The sequence below is a fragment of the Vigna umbellata genome, chromosome 4 (genome assembly GCF_029865625.1).
Source record: "Vigna umbellata cultivar VRB3 chromosome 4, Vumbellata_1.0, whole genome shotgun sequence".
Taxonomy (NCBI): Eukaryota; Viridiplantae; Streptophyta; class Magnoliopsida; order Fabales; family Fabaceae; genus Vigna; species Vigna umbellata.
This window is the reverse complement of record NC_142168.1, coordinates 11,953,608-11,970,492: the sequence shown is the minus strand read 5'-3', so window position 1 is coordinate 11,970,492 and position 16,885 is coordinate 11,953,608. Positions and strand designations below refer to the sequence as shown.

The following is a 16,885-nucleotide window of genomic DNA, read 5'->3' as shown; positions in this document are numbered from 1 at the left end:
TTTATGATTATTTTTTTCTATTAATATTATTGAAATTTTTCGTTGAGATTTTTTCCAATAACTACACAACATGTTGAATTAGTTGCAGAGTATTTTTTAAGAACATTTGACATATTTTACTATAACATTTATTCAAAACCATATGCATAATATTTAATTTACATATTTTATTATTTTATAAAATATGTAACCAAAGTACACAAAAAAAATTAAGAAGTGCCGTAATAAACCCAGTTGTGACCAAAGAAACTTCGATTTACCCTTAAAAGATAAAGAACTTAGCATAAATTAATGATATAATTTTGCCATTTAATTTTAAAAATCAGAAATAAAAAGATGAACATCATCCAGGTAAACCTCTATTTCTTACTTCCAATTCAACAAGGCTCAGGTTTCTTGAGTTCATGTGTCTCCAGCATGAACAAAAACAACAAAGAAAAGTTTATTTATGCTGAGTTTACATTGGTTTTTGAAACAAAACTTCTTATTCTACATAAGATAAAAGTTACTAGATGTCAGTGATGGAGCATGAGACTCATAACTTCATGGTTAAGCAGCTTTCTCATCTAAGCTAATGAATTTCTTTATAATTCCCATCATTTCTCCTCCAGGAAATCGTCCCAGACACCCTCTTGCAGCTGCCACTTCATTTAGCTCATAAACTGAATCACCACTGTAAGCTTCACAACATTTGTCTCTTCCCTCATTTGTGTCCAAATCATGAAGCAAGTCTTCACCAGACTTGACAGTGGGAATGGGAAATGGGTCAAGAGAAGTTTTCAGAACAGTTGATTCTCCAATAGCACCAACAAAGTCTTTCAGTAGACATATGGCGAATGGAACTGATTCAAAACTATGATCACCATATTCTACTGGAGTAGAGTGATCTCCTGTGACACAAAGGTAAAACTGATATTCTCCAGATGATTCTGCTTCCCAGAGAAGCCTTGCCAGCTGCCCCACTGCAGTATCGACAGCTTCTAATGCTTTGACCTTGAGCATGCTCGCCTTGTCGTGGCCAGCATCATCTATTGCCTACAGTACCACACAAAGTCTCATCGCATAATCCAAAAGGGTAGGAGAAATGAAGCAGCAATAGCAAAAGATAGAAGATTTAACTCTGATATTGTATTGCTTAGTATTTGTATTATTTCCAGTTAAATTTTCCTGGATTCAACATCATCTTTTGATTCTTTTAGTCTTCGTTCTTCAATAGTATAGCATGCACTAAACAATATGCATCATATCGTTTACATTAAGCTAGAGATTCAATCAATTAACACTTAATATCTGCATTGCAGAAAAAAGATGGTACAAAGCTCCCCACATATAAAGTGGAATTCTGGAGGAAAATTGCTGAAAAGTAAAAGCAGATAACAAGAACAAAAGTAGTAAATTTATGACCTTGATATGAAGAAATCCAAAGTCATAGCCATCAGAGCGACCTGCTTTAAAGTCATCCTCTCCAGGTACAAACACTTTGGGGCAGGACTGCAAAGGAGCCGAGAGTGCCTTAGCTATTGCCGATGCTTTTGATGTTAGTAAAGTTCGATAGTCCCCAGTTGCTCCAGGAGCATCTAGAATATCAATTCCGAGTGATAAGCCCAGGCCAGCAATTATTTTCGTTGGAGCCACCATGCATGGCCACAGACCATGTTTATCTAAAAATGGTGTAACCTGTGATGTATAATTTGAAGTGATCAAATGCATACATATGGACACACATTAGCATCTATAACCTGGATTGAAGTTGATCATATTACAGTTCCTGCTTATTGTCTCAGACAGGATATAATCAACAGACCAACTGTCATTTAACTTCTTATCCAAGTAATAGTGAAGAATGTTGCAAATTCAAGAAATATAAGACAGTACTGAAATCACAGAAAAATCACTTTTGTGGCTAAACTCAAAAAACATCACAATTGCCTCCTTCATAAAATCAACAATATTTAAAGACTGAAAAGACAGTACTACGAAAATGAATACAAAGGAAACTCAACTGCAAAACATACAAATCTATTGTTATTTATTTTGTTTCTAATAATTGTTTAATGATTGCCGCATGTTTGATGGGCTTTCCATTAAACTGGCAGAATATGTAAACCGCTTTTCTTGTGCATCACTTTAATTCTTGAAAGATAAATGAATCAACCATGAAATTAACTGAAAGAACAGACCTCAATTCGAATGCCACAACCTCTTAAAAGGACTACATTTGCTATGTTCTTCCCTTCTGCAACACGTTTTGCGTTCACGGGATGAGAAACCAGAATTTTTGTTATTTCCTTGGACAATTCATTAACAACAGCAGCAGTATTCCTTGCTTCATGAGAATCATCTAAAGCTTCTGCTTTCAAAAGTAAACGGTTGTCCTTTAATGGGTCCGTTCCTGATATATTTCCACTCAAATTTGGTCCTTTAACAACTACTCCACATCTATGTTCTGTTGCATACCTAATAGAGGAATAGCCATCACAAATAAAGAACTGTCAATTCTTTTGGTAGATAAGAATCATTGATTTAACTATGCAAAAATCTTGAGTTCCCAAACTAATAAACATTTAGTAGTCAATTTTTCTTGAAATTTTTAAATTTTGGAAGAAAACTTCAAGACAATTAAAATAGAGCGCAACAATCAATCCTTGAAAACTTGATATTATTCATGATAAGTGGTAACCTACATTAACAATTAACCATTGAATGCTATAGCAACCTTAGGCATCTTCACCTGACTCTGACTTCATAGTGAGGGAAAGATGGAAGCTTCAATCCATCCAGGGCAGCACAAAGTATGGGGCCTTCTTCTTCAAAGTGCCTGTCAGCTCTCCTACTGGTGACTATTCCAGTTTTCTCATCAAGAGTAGCAAAGTTTGACTGCAGGAAAATGTTTTATGAGTGATTAACAGGAACAATGCAAAACAAACTCACTTTTAGACAAGGTTAATAATTAACAACTTCAACATTAAACAGAAAGAAAGCACAATCTATTTAACAAATTTATCAGTAATTTTAGAAACTTGATGAGAATACTGATGCCAACCAACTTTGTTTGGTAAAGCATTTCGATAGAGCTGCAAAAGTTCAGACTTAAACTCTCTCCTACATTAACTTTGAAAAGACATGAAGTACCACCGTGTACCAAAAGTACTACAGATTTTGATCTAGCATGTCAGTACGAAAAGTTAGGCTTCCTATATTTTCAAAGAATTTAGAGGACCGCACGCACCATTATATTCCAAAAGAAACAATGATTAACTTTTTAATTAAAAAAGAAACCACAACATCTAACCATCTCATACATAAATCACTGAGAAATAGAGATTAGACAGAAAACCCAAATTGAATGAAGAAATGAGAATGGTGATTGAATGCAAAATTATTCGCCAAAAGTAACTATCTTTAAGTTCTCCCTAATTTGAGATCAACTGAAAGGGCTAATAATCTTCCTGCAGAAATCTCAAATACTTTATCCTTTTTCTTTTGCTACAACAGAGAGCAGTCAACATATACATGGTTTAAATCTTAGAACTAAATATGGAATCCTTTACAGAATTTATCAAATGAGAAGTTGTTCTGAAGTCATCGCATCCAGGAAAGCAAGGACAGAAGACAAAACATTGCTAGGGCACCTAACAGTGTTACTATCTGTGCTAACCATGACAAAATATAAGCAAAGAACTCTTCAATATTATGCTAAAATTTGAGAAAAATATCTAATCAGGTTTAATCTCAAAATTTGCATCAATCTTTCAACGCAATCCGCTATCTAAATCATGCAGGAAGGTTATAGTTTCTGTGGTATGAAATAATGTATAATAGCTTGAAACAAAAATAAGCTTAGAAAATTGTGAAAATAGGGTTCTTAACCAACCTTAAATGCAATATCACCAGGTGACATGGCCAATCCTGCCCCCATGGATTCGAATGCTCCTCGACCGCGATAATAAACCCTGGGATCATAACCCAACAAGGAAAGATGAGCAGTGTCACTTCCACAAGCTAAGCCAACCTCAACAGGGTCCATTAGTCCATTAACTCCAGCAGATGCTATGGCATCCAAATTGGGTACTTTTGCTGCCTCAAGAGGAGTCTTCAATCCAAGCCTTGGCAGTGACACATCAGCCAACCCATCAATCAACACAAATGCCACTCTTTTCTTTGGCACCTGTGGAATGCTCATTCTGCTACTATTTTCCTTGCTTTGCTTCCCTAGGATTATAAATAGTAGGGTTAAACAGCAAGTAACAAATCACTCCAATGATGTCTTCCCTGCCAAATCCCTGCCACCATAGTAAGTACCATATACACAAACATTTTATTTTTCAGCAATTTGTCTTCACAACTTTCAAAGGCTCAACTAATAACATTCAACCATAACTCTTTTCTTCCTTTCAAAAGGGGAAAGACAAACTTTATGATCTGCTATAGAAAAAACAGGAATAAAACCAGAGACAAAGAGAAAGAAGAAAGGAAAACCCAGAAACAAAATTGGAACTTTGTTTCAATTTTTTGTTCAGTGTTCAAATGGGAAACTTGGATGCAATCCGAATACGTTTCAAACATTAATAAGTACAATTGCATCGATCTCCCATTTATGAACTTGGCGTGGTGGACATGCAGGGGAATGAAATTGCAATATATGGAAGAACAGAATGGATGATAACATCTAAAAATACAACCTTGAATGCTTGATCAATGAATGCCAGCGATCCAGACAGAAGAGTCAGCAGATGACAGGGGAATAAGATGGAAGATTTAAGAAAACAACGCAATAAACACTTTCAGATGTTCACTTTATGCTTCACACTTTATTCTCAATCAAATCATATTGTAAATGGAAAAGCATTTATTAATCTTAATTTTTTTTAAAAAATCATCTTTTATCAATATTGGAAAAATTGTCCCAACATTATAATAACAAAATAAGTGCTTCAAATGTCAAGCCAGTTTTCATAACAAACTTAATTAATTAGAATATTAGTAATAGAAGTATATAAGCAGATATTTTTTACAAGATATAATATAATGACTACAATGTCATTTTATTGTTTATGTTACTGAAATTTCCATGTTTTAATTTTTTATTTTCTTAAAATTAAAGAAAGAGATAATTTTATCTTTATTAGTTTATTCTTCCATGATTTTATATTAGTGTGGTTAACGTTTTATATTTTAAAATAATTAATCTAATATAACGACATTTAAAATTCCAAAAATAATTTAAACTAATTACACTATTAAATGGAAAAATGGAGCAAAAACATTATACTATGGAATTAAATACATGAATGTTTTTGTTTAGTCTTTATAGTATTTATATTTAACCTTTCTTATGAAGTAAATCCAATCGTCAACTGTTTCTATTAATGCCTTAATGATACAGTGATGAGATCATGATATCTCATGTTAACAATATAAAAAACATATTTTCACACGTAAACTTTTTATATTTATCTAATATATTTTTTTACTTTTTATTTTTTTTCTTAAAATATTTTATTTTTTATTATATGTAAAATGAATGTAAAAGAATAACTGTGATATACTTATCACTCAATATGTTTGACTAAAGATTAAAAAAAATATTTATTAAACAAAATAAAACATTATTTTATTTATAGAAACTAGAATAAAAGAAATTATAAATTTTGTTTAATTAAAAAAAAGGATTAACTTGTAGATGTTTAAAAGAGTTATGTACTAAAATCAACCTAAATAATTAATTGATCTTCTTCTAATATAAGATTTATTTTATTTCTATAGAGAGAGGAGTAAAAATTTTAAATTGTTTGCTTGAGAAATTTTAAAAAATTTATAGTAAATAAATGTCATTTATACATATTTTAGATTTTTTTTATGATTATAAAGTATTTTTATTTTTGAATTTATTTCCCCATAAAGAATTACATATGCATAGTTCAATTTCGACAGTAATTTATATTCAACCTGACTTATTATATGCGCTTTTTAAGTAATTCATTGCCCTGTTTTAATATATTTATTTTCAATATTCAAAATTTATATCAGTGAAGTATGATAGTAAAACATTTTTTCAACTTAAAGAAAAAATATATTAATTCATTATTATTAAGGTTTAATAATGATATTAAACATTATCGTAATTGAATAAGATTAAAAAAATGGTAAATTATATTAATATTAAAATAAATATATCAGTACTTTTTTTTTAAAATCAATAGATGGAATCAACGCCATTTTAATGTAACAACTGAATATGTTTAATAGATATGTTATGTTTACTTCACTCGATTAAATACATTAATTTTTGTTTTTCACTTTTGTAAAAAGGTTTGCTTTTCTTTTAGTCTCTATAATATTATTCTTTTAGGTTTAGTTTAAAAATTATATTGAATTTCTATAAATTAAATGTTTTATTTATTTATTTTAGATGTCGATGTTGTCGAGTGTTACATTACAACAATAAGTTAATCATTTTAATAATGTGTGATACAATAACATCATTATGAGTTTATTTCCATTAAAGGTAACATCATTATGTTCTTTGTTAATTTATTTTTTGCTGATAAAAAAAAGATCAAAATTTGAAGAAGAAAATGGAACAGAAATTGCAATAACCTGCGTCTTTTTATTGAAAAATGGTTGTCTGTGAACTATATAATATATGATATTCTAAAAACAAAATGTCTTCATTCAAGTGGCTGATACACAAACAATCTTATTTGTTCATCTGAAAAGGGAAAAAAATGCTAAAAGCAAAAGATAGCAAAAGCAAACAAATGCAGAAAATCCAAAAACCAAAATCTGGAAGAGACAAATAGCCACTTGAAGTTGGAGAGATCTCCATTATATTCATTTGTTAGCCCCAGCTGCGTTTTTGGCAGCATCAGCAGCACCTTGTGCCTTTGCCTGCATCTGTTGGCCAGCCTACAACACCATAACACAATTTCATCAAAATTCTTCATAGTTTTGAGTTTATTCTATGGAATCTAACACCGTGTTTGGAAAAGCTTTTTTCTTCAATTTCAGTTGTTTGAATAAGAAAATAAGCTGTTTATAAAACAAGTTTTACTAAAGGTTATCTCAAACCTGCTTTTCATCAAACTTATTTTCATATAAAGACTGATTCTGATTATACTCTGTTATAAACAGTCAACAAAACTGAATTGTTCAAACAAATGTTCTAACCCCTTGGCATGATTCTTTGGCAGATTGAGCAGCATTGCTTGCACTGTCCATCATGTTACTTGCCTTCTCCTAAATCATCAACAACATTAATTTTTGTCATGCCACTATAATTGAGAATGTTGTAAGGAAATGAATATATTGAACACATGGTACAAGTGCTAAACTCACCTTAGCTTGTCCCATAACTTGACCAGCTTGATGGCTCATGTCCTGGGATTTGTCCATTTTTTGATTTCCTTGTTCTGAATTCTGATCTTGAAAAAGCCGAAGGTAATTTCACAAGCACTTCTTAATATGAGATGTTATTCATAACTGTGGGGTGCATGTATATATAGTGGCTTAAAGTAACACATGTAATCACATGCACCATTTAGGTGAGCGAAATTTGGGCTCAAGAACAGGCACCTCTGCTTCATTTGCTTTCTGAAATTGACAGTTAAACCAATAATAGAGAGAAACCTATTGGAATGGATCTGTCGTGCTAAAAATAGAAAGCATATAACTGTTGAATGTGAAAAGGTAGTCTTTACGACTGTGATAAAGTGTGAAAGTTTTTTGTTGCTGTTGATTGAACAAATTAATGGAAGTATTAGGTTTTTCTTGTCCTACAATTGTTGTTTGTATGTGTTTTTTTTAGTAACATCATTTTTGTTATGATTTATCATAAGCACATGGATTGACATTAATGATATGATTGTTGTTCTGATTTAAAAAAATATAATTCATGATTTTTTAACATTTTTTTTCTTGTAGTTTAATATATACTCTTCTCAGGTAAAAAATGATTTTTTTTATTGCATTTAAACATAATTAATCATTTTTCAACAAAACTACCTAAATAAAATTGACTGGATTATCGTCTACTGTAATAATAATAATAATAATCAATTATCGCAATAATCTAATTTCAAACACCCCCCAGTTTGAACTTGATATTAGACTTACAAGAAAAAAAAGAACACCTTATTACTTGAACCAACAAAAAATAGTAGCACATATTTCCTTCTGTAACAACTATTAACGAATAAAGATAGATTGAAAGATGGATAAAAAATTATTGTGGACAAAACAAAACACACCCTTTACTTGGGGAATGATCAAATTTTCATTCTTTTTAGTTTTTCATGGCTTCAGAAAATTGTAGTAAAGATGGGTTACTCGAATTAGAAAGATCTCGAACTGGGATTACTGACTGAGAGTGTTCCAAGCAGGAGCTTTGATACATAAGAAGAACTTTTTAACTCTCACTGAAGGCTTTGACTTTAATGCAGGAGCTTTGATACATAAGTTTACAATACAAAGACAACAGCTGCAAGATGAGAGTGAAAGATATAAGGGTCTTATCTAACCTATGAACTGTTGTTTGAATCTTTAGAAGTCCAACCATTTCTGATAATAGACACAAGTTCTTGGGGAGATAATGCCATCTGGTGTACAGAAGTTTATTCGTGGACAAACTCCACATGGAATGGAGGCCATGGCACCTGGTTTTTGTTCCCCTCTAATGCCACCTTTACGTTTGCATCTGTAACAAATTCTGCCAACAGGAACAGATGAAAAAATCCCCTATTCCAGTGCTCTTCACTTCTTCAATCTCATCATCCAAAACCAAAGCTCGCAAAATCTCATCTGTTTGCTGTGCTGTGATTTCTACCGTGAAGACACCACTCTTTCTGCTCCACTCCAAAATTCCATCGTATGTTGCAACTTTCTGCCTGAAAATGCACTTCAAGCACACGTCCTTTACAAGGTTTATGAAATAGGTATCAAGACTCCCTTGAGTATACCAATCGCCACCAGTGATTTCCTTGGAAGGTTCAAACTCGGCTGCCATGTAGTGTTTTCTACCTTTGTTTTGAATGTTAACAACCTCCTTTATCAGATTCTTGGATTGAAGCAACTTTAAGGATTTCTTCACTACGCTGTCGGGTAGGTTCGTTTCTCGTTTCATGTCCCCTGTCCACATTCCCATGTCTTTCTTGCTATGTATGAGATTATACAGTACACGTTCACCATCTGTCATAGATCCCGACACTAAGGCCAAGTCTTGTTGTCGCTTCCGTTTAAGTGAAGAAGATTCTTGCAATTGACTCATTCCTTGCAAGAGAAAATTAGCATGTACAATTTCAGTAATCATATTACTCAAACAGTTCATTGAAAAATGAAAGTAATTCACATTTTGAAATGAACAATACTTTTCAGAAGATCAAATTGAAAATTATAAAGTTGAATGGATCGTGGTAGATGATCTTATTAAATATTTTAACATAACAGTTAAAGACTCGACATTTGATGAATTGCCTGAGTAAAAGAAAGCACTATGTAGATTTCAACCACCACATTTCAAGGTTAGGTACAATTAAGAGTAAATAAAGCAATTCCCTAAGTGTAAACAGTATTTCTAAATCAAGAAAACCATGAAGCTAAACTGTTAATGCAGCACTTCGAAACAGACCATTAGTTTCCAACAATAGTAAAAAGTTAATAAGCACTGCAGGAAATCTATATAAACTTTGTAGCCAAAATAACATCTTAGAATTTGAGTTTCAACCTAACCCCACCCTAAAAACTAGCTCTTGAGGTTCTCACTTATATACATTATTTTCGCATCAAAGATTATGCATCTCAAGCATGAACTGTAGAAGACTACACATTAATATCATAAAATTTGAGTTTGAGCCTAATTCAATCCCATAAGCTAGCCCTTGAAGCGAGGGTTTCCCCTCCTTATACACAATCAACACCATTTTTGTCATATCACCAGTTGTAGTGAGATCTTCAATAGCATCTAACAGAGTTACAACTCCACGCAGCAGAATAAATTCATAATACGGCATCTGTCAAGTAGTTTTGAATTTCCAGGCAATACTGAAAGTGATAGTTGGCTAGAAACCTTTAACCAAAAACACCAATGCCCGTCAATTACGATGAATTGCAAAATGAATGTTTCTCTGCTATAACTTCGAAGCTACAATACGGCTGAACTAATCGCACTCATGATGTATCCCAGAATATGCCTAATCGTGAATCATTACACCTCCTCATTCTTTAGCTACAACATGAAGACCTTATATTGTGAATGAAATAGTCCAACTCCAATTATAATTCACATAGGGTTAGATGAAGAAAATCCAAGTCCAGTAAAGTGCGGATAGTTCAATGACTCAATTGAGGATGAAAAAAAGAGTCCAGTGATTGACAGTGTTAGGCAGCAAAATCAATTGTTTCCTATTCTAATAAGTATTTAATATAATCTAAGTTAATAATGAAGATAACCCCGGAAATTTAAGGAATTCAGCAAATGAAAAAATTGGGGCTTGCAAGAGCTCAAAGTGCAAGCCCCAATTTTTGTGAAGATTGTTGTGTGAAAGAATAGATTTTAAATTTGATTATCACGTAAGAGGTTATTCCAAGTCATCTAGTAAATGTATTTTTGTTCTATGATTATCTTACGGGGTTGCACTAGAGCTCTAGTAAATGGGCTAACTTGACAGCTCTAGTTGCAAAGAGATAACATGCAGTATGCAACATATCAAGATCTCTATTCTTTCACCAATTCATCTTTCGACCAACAATCATCTAGCTCAAAGTCAAGATATGCAATTCAACAAATTTCATGAGGTAAAACAGAATTACAAGCCAAACAAAGTAGTCCACATATATCTTACGGCAAAGCATTACAAGGTATTCATAGATTAGCTCCCCTACCTCAACTCCAGTAGTTCCAACTCCTCTATAGGATCTAAGGGGTCTCCAAATATCTAGATCTACACTGATTTTGTCCAACCTCCTTGCTTACTTCTTTCTATCTCAGACCAATGTTCTTCCTTTCATTAGCTTCCAAATGAAATTTCCAGAATAGCTTCCAAATGAAATTTCCAGATGGATTAACTTGTCAAAGACCAAAATATCAATAGTAGACACTGCACATAGAAGTTATGAGAAGAGAATATATTCAAAAATATTAAATAAGAAAAGTTTAAGAAAATTGGCATTAGAAATTTTTTTTCACCAAAATCCTAAGGGGCAACTGAGATAATGGTAGGTGTCCATTTTTGTAGCTCTTTTTCACAGTAAAGTTCAATCATTTTAGATCAAAAGAGGGGAAAAGAATAACGGCTTATGCAACATCTAACTTACTGTTTTGGTAAGAAAATGTGCCATGAATCTCATTGCAACCGTGTGGATCCTCATACACCCTCTTCACACTTGGTTTCCTAATATCCATGCACCAAAGTTGCAAATGAAGAATGCTATGCATACAGACAAATTTTTACAGAATTTCCTTCAACAAAAAACAAATAAACCCTTGACCTTTGTCTACGAATACATTGGATAGCATTTTCTGCTATCAAACAAAATCAATATCCAAGAAAACTTTATGGGAACCAGTTAACAATTTCTATTTAAAAGTCACAATTTCTGACACCATTTGTTTGAAAATTCTCAAAACATAATCAACAACTACCACTTTGATGGGAGAGACTATATATCTATATATCTATACATACAATTTTGTTACTAGCTTTGGTAAAAAAAGGGAAAACGAAATTCTCAGAAAAGGAATCTGCAGGGTTCTCCAGAAGTGATATGTATATAATTACAAAATCACACTTTTAACATAACAGCTTTAACTATATTAGTTTAATTTAAATTCAATTAACAATAATATATTACTAGTTAATATAATTTAGCATATAATTAATTTTTAATAATTATATATATATATAATATAACATTAATATATAATTTTAAATTTACAAAGTAATGAAATATTAAAAATAATCACTAAAAATTAAACATGTATTTTAAAAAATTAATAAAATTAATTTTTTAATTTAAATTTATAACTATTTTATTATGTTAAAAATAAAATATATAAAAAATTATTTTAATATTTACCTAATTAAAAAGGTAATAAAATATTATGTTCTAAAAGAATAATTTATCCAAGAAATCTGAAATATCTTAATTTGTTACATACGGTAATAACACACTTGTTCATTATAAAGTGAATTAAAGAGAGAACATAAGTTAACTTAGTAATTGGTAGGAAATAAACAAAATAAAAAAGAGGTTTTATAAGTATTTTTTTTTTCATTTTATTTTTATTCATTCTTTTAAACCAAATACTCTTAGGAGTACGCAAATAATTAATATTTCAGTTTTTGTCGTGAATAAAAGCCTTTTCCTTTTACAGCTCATGACAAAATCTTTTAAATAATATAAATAGTCATCAAAATAAACATATAATGTTTATTAAGTTTTTTTATTTACTTTTAAAATTATAATATTTTCTAATCATATGTAGGATCCTTTCAAGAGTTCTTATACATAAAATGTTAAAATTCAAACAACGAGATTTTAATTATAAAAGTCTCATAAAAAATTTATAAGTGATAGTATTTTTAAAAACCATTTATTACATTTCTTTAATTTTCACTTTATTTCTAATCTATTCTCACTTATTTATTTTATTTTCTACACTCCTCTTACCTCTGGCTATGTTTAGAAAAAGAAAACGTATTAACTTTCAGCTATTTCTTCAACTACTTTTTGTTCTGTTAAAAAATTGTTTTTATTTAAGCAAAAAATTAACAAAAGACAATTATATATAATCAATTATTAAAATAAGACAATTTTTACAATTTGCTATTATCACGCACTACTGTATATTGGGTGAGAAGATTGGAGAAGGAGGCATCGAAACGGTGCGTATTAAAAAAGGGTAAAAAAAACTTTGAATTTGATTGATTCGGTTCAGTTGCTTAGACTTTCACTGTCAGATCTTCGTCTCTGTCTTCTTTCTTCAATTCATCTACCAAACGCGTTTCTCTTGTTGACTCTGCACCCCTCTATCTCTCTATTCAGGTTCCTTCTTCTTTTCCTTTAAAAATTTTCATTATCATTTTGTATTTTTTGCATTTCAATCATAGATCACTCTCTTTCTCTCGGCGCCTTGTTTGCTCTAAAGCTTACAAATTTGCACTCTGTCATACCTCTTTGCTATTGGGTTGTTCCTGATTTGTGCCACCCCCAATATCTCCTCACTAACTTTTCTTGTTCTCTTTATTTGGGCTTCTTCAACCCTAAGCTATCATATCAAAACGAACCGTTTCTCTTGTTGTCATCTTATTGCCTATGATTGCTTAACGTGCTGCTGATTTAAATCCCTTTTTTATTTTTCAAACCGGTGTTACCAATCCCCATTTTCTTTATCTTATTTGTGTTTGTGTATTTTACTGAAGCAACTTGAAGTTCATGTTGTTCTTTCTTAAACCCCCCACGGAGCATTGTATTAATAAAATAGATAAAATTTGGTATCAACAAATTGGGAGCTTGGATAGGTCGGGAGAGTGAGTGTACAGTTGCCCCCATGATTTAGCAGGCTGTCATCTTTACATCTGAACTGGAATGGATTTTGGCAACTCTTTCGCTTGTTATGTTTTAGTTGGATGATTTATTATTGTCATGAGATGCTGTTTTTTTATTATTATTTTACTTATTTGATTTAGTACATCAAGTGGTTATATATCTCGTACTTTTTAGGTGGCTCTACTTATGTTGTGGGGTTTAACTTCAATCCCCACATTCCCGTTTTTCCTTTCAACTTAGGTCCAATCATGGTTTTAAGTTGCGGTTGTGATTGCAGTGTCATGACATTCTTCGAAATTGTGGCCAATGTAACCACAATTGAAGCTGGAGAGTCTAAAAATATTGTTGAAGTGGCTGATATGGCAGCTGTAGTTTTTTTTTTAAATCTCCATAGAACCTACAAAAAAGTTATTTCTAAGTTCTGATTGATTGTATGCTTTTTTATGTGCAGTAAGAATGTATAATAATGTTGGGATGCCACCGGGGGGGCCTCAACTGCATCCTCAACCTCCTACGAGCTCACAACCTAATTTGTTTGGGAATGCATTTAACGCTGCTGGATCAGGACTCATTCGAGGTGGATTGGGTGCTTATGGAGAAAAAATATTAGGATCAAGTTCTGAGTACGTCCAAAGCAATGTATGTATCGTCCTTTTATCATTCTTTTTATTGAATCATGTAATTTGACATGCTAATTCATGGTTCACAAAATTATATCTGATTTCTTGTTTGTCTCTCATTTTAGCTTTTTGTATGTTTAGTTTCTTTCTTGTTTTGCATCTTCTTCCTTGCATCTAAATTGTGTGTGGAAAACTGCTTTTTCTTAGAAAAAATATATACCTATTGAGGATCGTGTTTCTAAGGTGTTTGGTATATCATTTGAGCAATGCTTATCTGCTGATCAGAAACAATGTTTGCCTGTTGATGATAAAAAACAATTATACCATACAACTTAGCATCTTAATATTTTGCATTTACTTTTTAATCCTTTTAAAGTATATTTAAATGTTGTGCATTTTTGCAATTCACTTTTGAATCTATTTCATATATGGCAAATGCTGTCACTTCAACAATGCTTACATTTAAATTAAGTCAGGTTCCTTTGATTTTGGAGAAAAAACCAATGCAGCTGAGATAATTTTTGTATCTTTAGTTAGCATGTTAGCTTAATTATAGATATTACATGGAGTTGTGGATTCAAAGTATTTTTTTGAAATATTTTTATCTGCTCAACTACAGATAAGCCGGTATTTCTCTGATCCCCAATACTACTTTCAAGTGAATGATCACTATGTTAAGAACAAATTAAAGGTTATTTTGTTCCCATTCCTGCACCGGGTAAGCAGCAATAATGTCACCTTTTTTCAAATTTTTCTAGTTGTATTTTCAATTCATTATCTTATTCTATCTTCTCGCTTGCCCTTGTCTCTTTTTCTTGTGTTCAGGGTCATTGGACTAGAATTACTGAACCCGTGGGAGGTAGGCTATCCTATAAACCACCAATCTATGACATAAATGCTCCAGACTTGTACATTCCATTAATGGCATTTGGTACCTACGTTGTTCTTGCCGGCATCTCACTTGGTTTACATGGAAAGTAAGTATAGTATCTCGTTAATCTTAATTGTTGAAATGACTAGATGTATTTTTCTCAAACTCAAATTTAGCCACCTGGTCCCCACTTGAGCTTATTTTTGCCTTTATATATACTATATCACGGTTCTTTAAAAAGGATTTGTGCTTGTTTGTGGTGGTGCCTTGGGAAATACAAAATGGTTACTTACCTTATGCAATAAAAAAAGGATACTGTATATTACCAGAGTTGAACAGTGGCACCTCCCTTTTTGACTAGGTGTAATAATGAGTCTCTTTCCTTAAAGAAATTCAAGTCCAAAAGTTATCTTTATTCTTCTGTTCCAAACTAAAACATATAAAGTGTGATTAGAAATCAGACAAGTAATGATCTTCTATGATATGAAGATTGCTGATTTCATTTTCTTGACTGTTATTTTAATAACTCCATAGACGGATTTTGAAAAGTTTCACTGAAAATTTAGTTTGGTTTATAGTGCTGAATTTGTTCCATGTCCACATGCTTTCTAGTTTGTCATAGTATTTTAAACATGCTGTATTTGTTGTGGGCAGGTTTAGTCCTGAAGCTTTGAACTGGTTATTTATCAAGGGATTGGTTGGCTGGTTTATGCAAACTGGATTGCTTAAAGTTGCTTTACTTTCATTGGGCACTGGGGAAGCACCTCTATTGGACATTATAGCGTACGCTGGGTACACTTTTACGGGCTTATGTTTGGCTGTTTGTGGAAGAATGATATGGAGTTACTCCTACTACTTTCTGATGCTGTCGACCTGCTTATGTATGGCAGTGTTCTTGGTTAAAACAATGAAGAGAGTCCTTTTCGCTGAAGTCAGGAGTTATGACTCAAGCAAGCACCACTATCTCTTACTCTTCATTGCTTTGGCTCAGTTCCCATTATTCACATGGCTTGGAAACATTACTGTCAATTGGCTAATATAGTGATAGCATTTACACTGTTCTTAAGAGTTAGAAGTCCCTGGTAATTCTTTTGGTTGTTTTGGAGAATTGTAATATAAGGCTCTTTTCTCTCTTTATTGTATGTCAAAGATGCGAAATCGTAGCCGTTCTCCTTCATCAGATGTATTATATTATATGATTTTTCGTACTTAATTTTCCTTACAGACTTTTTACCCTGGCTCACATTAAGTTGGGTTGTCTTTGGGGGTCACTTTCTCGATAATGGTTCTCTCGGTCACAGATTCACAGAAAATGTTTGTTTGAAGTTTTGCATGACTATTTTTAATCTGTATTCTAATAGTAAAAGAACTGTGAGAGTTGAAAATGTTGTCTATATATTTTAGTAGATTACATGATTTTTGCTGTTGCAGACCATATTTCTTTGAAATGGATGTGTGGACTGTAGAAGCTAGAGAAGGAAGGGGTTAGAAAATTTTTCCTCCATTGGTCAGGAGGGAAATTTTCAGAAGGTGAATTCAAAAGTGGGTAACTCAAAAGGAAAAAAATTTCTTTATATGTATAATCAAAAGCAACTAGAGTTTCTTAGGAAATGTTTGTTCATAAGCATTGCTACCTTCTTTCAGCTAGACCCTTTGTTAAACCAAGAAAATAGAATGAAATGAGGACTGTCCTTTTTTTTTTTAATAAAACTTTTATTTTGTGTATATTTTTGTTGAATTCATGACAAATTGTGGAATTCTTTGTAATTGTTATAAATAACAATAAAAAAAAATGGTGCATTATGTATTCGAAGGAGAACATCGTGAGAAGAAAAATATTAAAGCTTTT

The 16,885-nt window shown here is 31.9% G+C and overlaps 3 protein-coding genes and 1 pseudogene across 8 annotated transcripts; 1 reads left to right on the top strand and 3 right to left on the bottom strand.

Moving 5' to 3' along the window:
• Positions 1-346: 346 nt before the first annotated feature.
• LOC124843003 (uncharacterized) lies at positions 347-4,813 on the bottom strand. Of its 4 annotated transcripts, none has more exons than XM_047319625.2 (6): positions 4,683-4,813; positions 3,875-4,283; positions 2,732-2,877; positions 2,181-2,457; positions 1,405-1,677; positions 347-1,035 (listed from the first exon to the last, which is right to left on the bottom strand). In XM_047319625.2, the coding sequence occupies exons 2-6, from the start codon at positions 4,181-4,183 to the stop codon at positions 550-552; spliced, it is 1,491 nt and encodes a 496-aa protein (XP_047175581.1). In that variant the 5' UTR covers positions 4,184-4,283; positions 4,683-4,813; the 3' UTR covers positions 347-549. The 4 variants fall into 4 exon arrangements, with proteins under 4 accessions (XP_047175581.1, XP_087967453.1, XP_047175582.1 ...); XM_088111327.1 differs by having other exon boundaries at positions 3,875-4,212; positions 4,683-4,807; XM_047319626.2 differs by having other exon boundaries at positions 3,875-4,272; positions 4,683-4,795.
• A 1,800-nt stretch (positions 4,814-6,613) lies between these two features.
• On the bottom strand, positions 6,614-7,456 carry LOC124843005 (uncharacterized). The gene is made up of 3 exons (XM_047319628.2): positions 7,339-7,456; positions 7,171-7,239; positions 6,614-6,909 (listed from the first exon to the last, which is right to left on the bottom strand). The coding sequence occupies exons 1-3, from the start codon at positions 7,393-7,395 to the stop codon at positions 6,835-6,837; spliced, it is 201 nt and encodes a 66-aa protein (XP_047175584.1). The 5' UTR covers positions 7,396-7,456; the 3' UTR covers positions 6,614-6,834.
• An 801-nt stretch (positions 7,457-8,257) lies between these two features.
• Positions 8,258-11,483, bottom strand: LOC124843006 (putative DNA-directed RNA polymerase III subunit rpc6; annotated as a pseudogene). The gene is made up of 2 exons (XR_015786277.1): positions 10,879-11,483; positions 8,258-9,267 (listed from the first exon to the last, which is right to left on the bottom strand). The product of XR_015786277.1 is annotated as a putative DNA-directed RNA polymerase III subunit rpc6 (transcript).
• Positions 11,484-12,885: 1,402 nt separating this feature from the next.
• On the top strand, positions 12,886-16,279 carry LOC124843004 (uncharacterized). Of its 2 annotated transcripts, none has more exons than XM_088111232.1 (5): positions 12,886-13,041; positions 13,997-14,184; positions 14,785-14,883; positions 14,991-15,142; positions 15,691-16,279. In XM_088111232.1, the coding sequence occupies exons 2-5, from the start codon at positions 14,002-14,004 to the stop codon at positions 16,076-16,078; spliced, it is 822 nt and encodes a 273-aa protein (XP_087967358.1). In that variant the 5' UTR covers positions 12,886-13,041; positions 13,997-14,001; the 3' UTR covers positions 16,079-16,279. The 2 variants fall into 2 exon arrangements, with proteins under 2 accessions (XP_087967358.1, XP_047175583.2); XM_047319627.2 differs by lacking the exon at positions 12,886-13,041 and adding an exon at positions 13,070-13,183.
• The last annotated feature ends 606 nt before the right edge of the window (positions 16,280-16,885 follow it).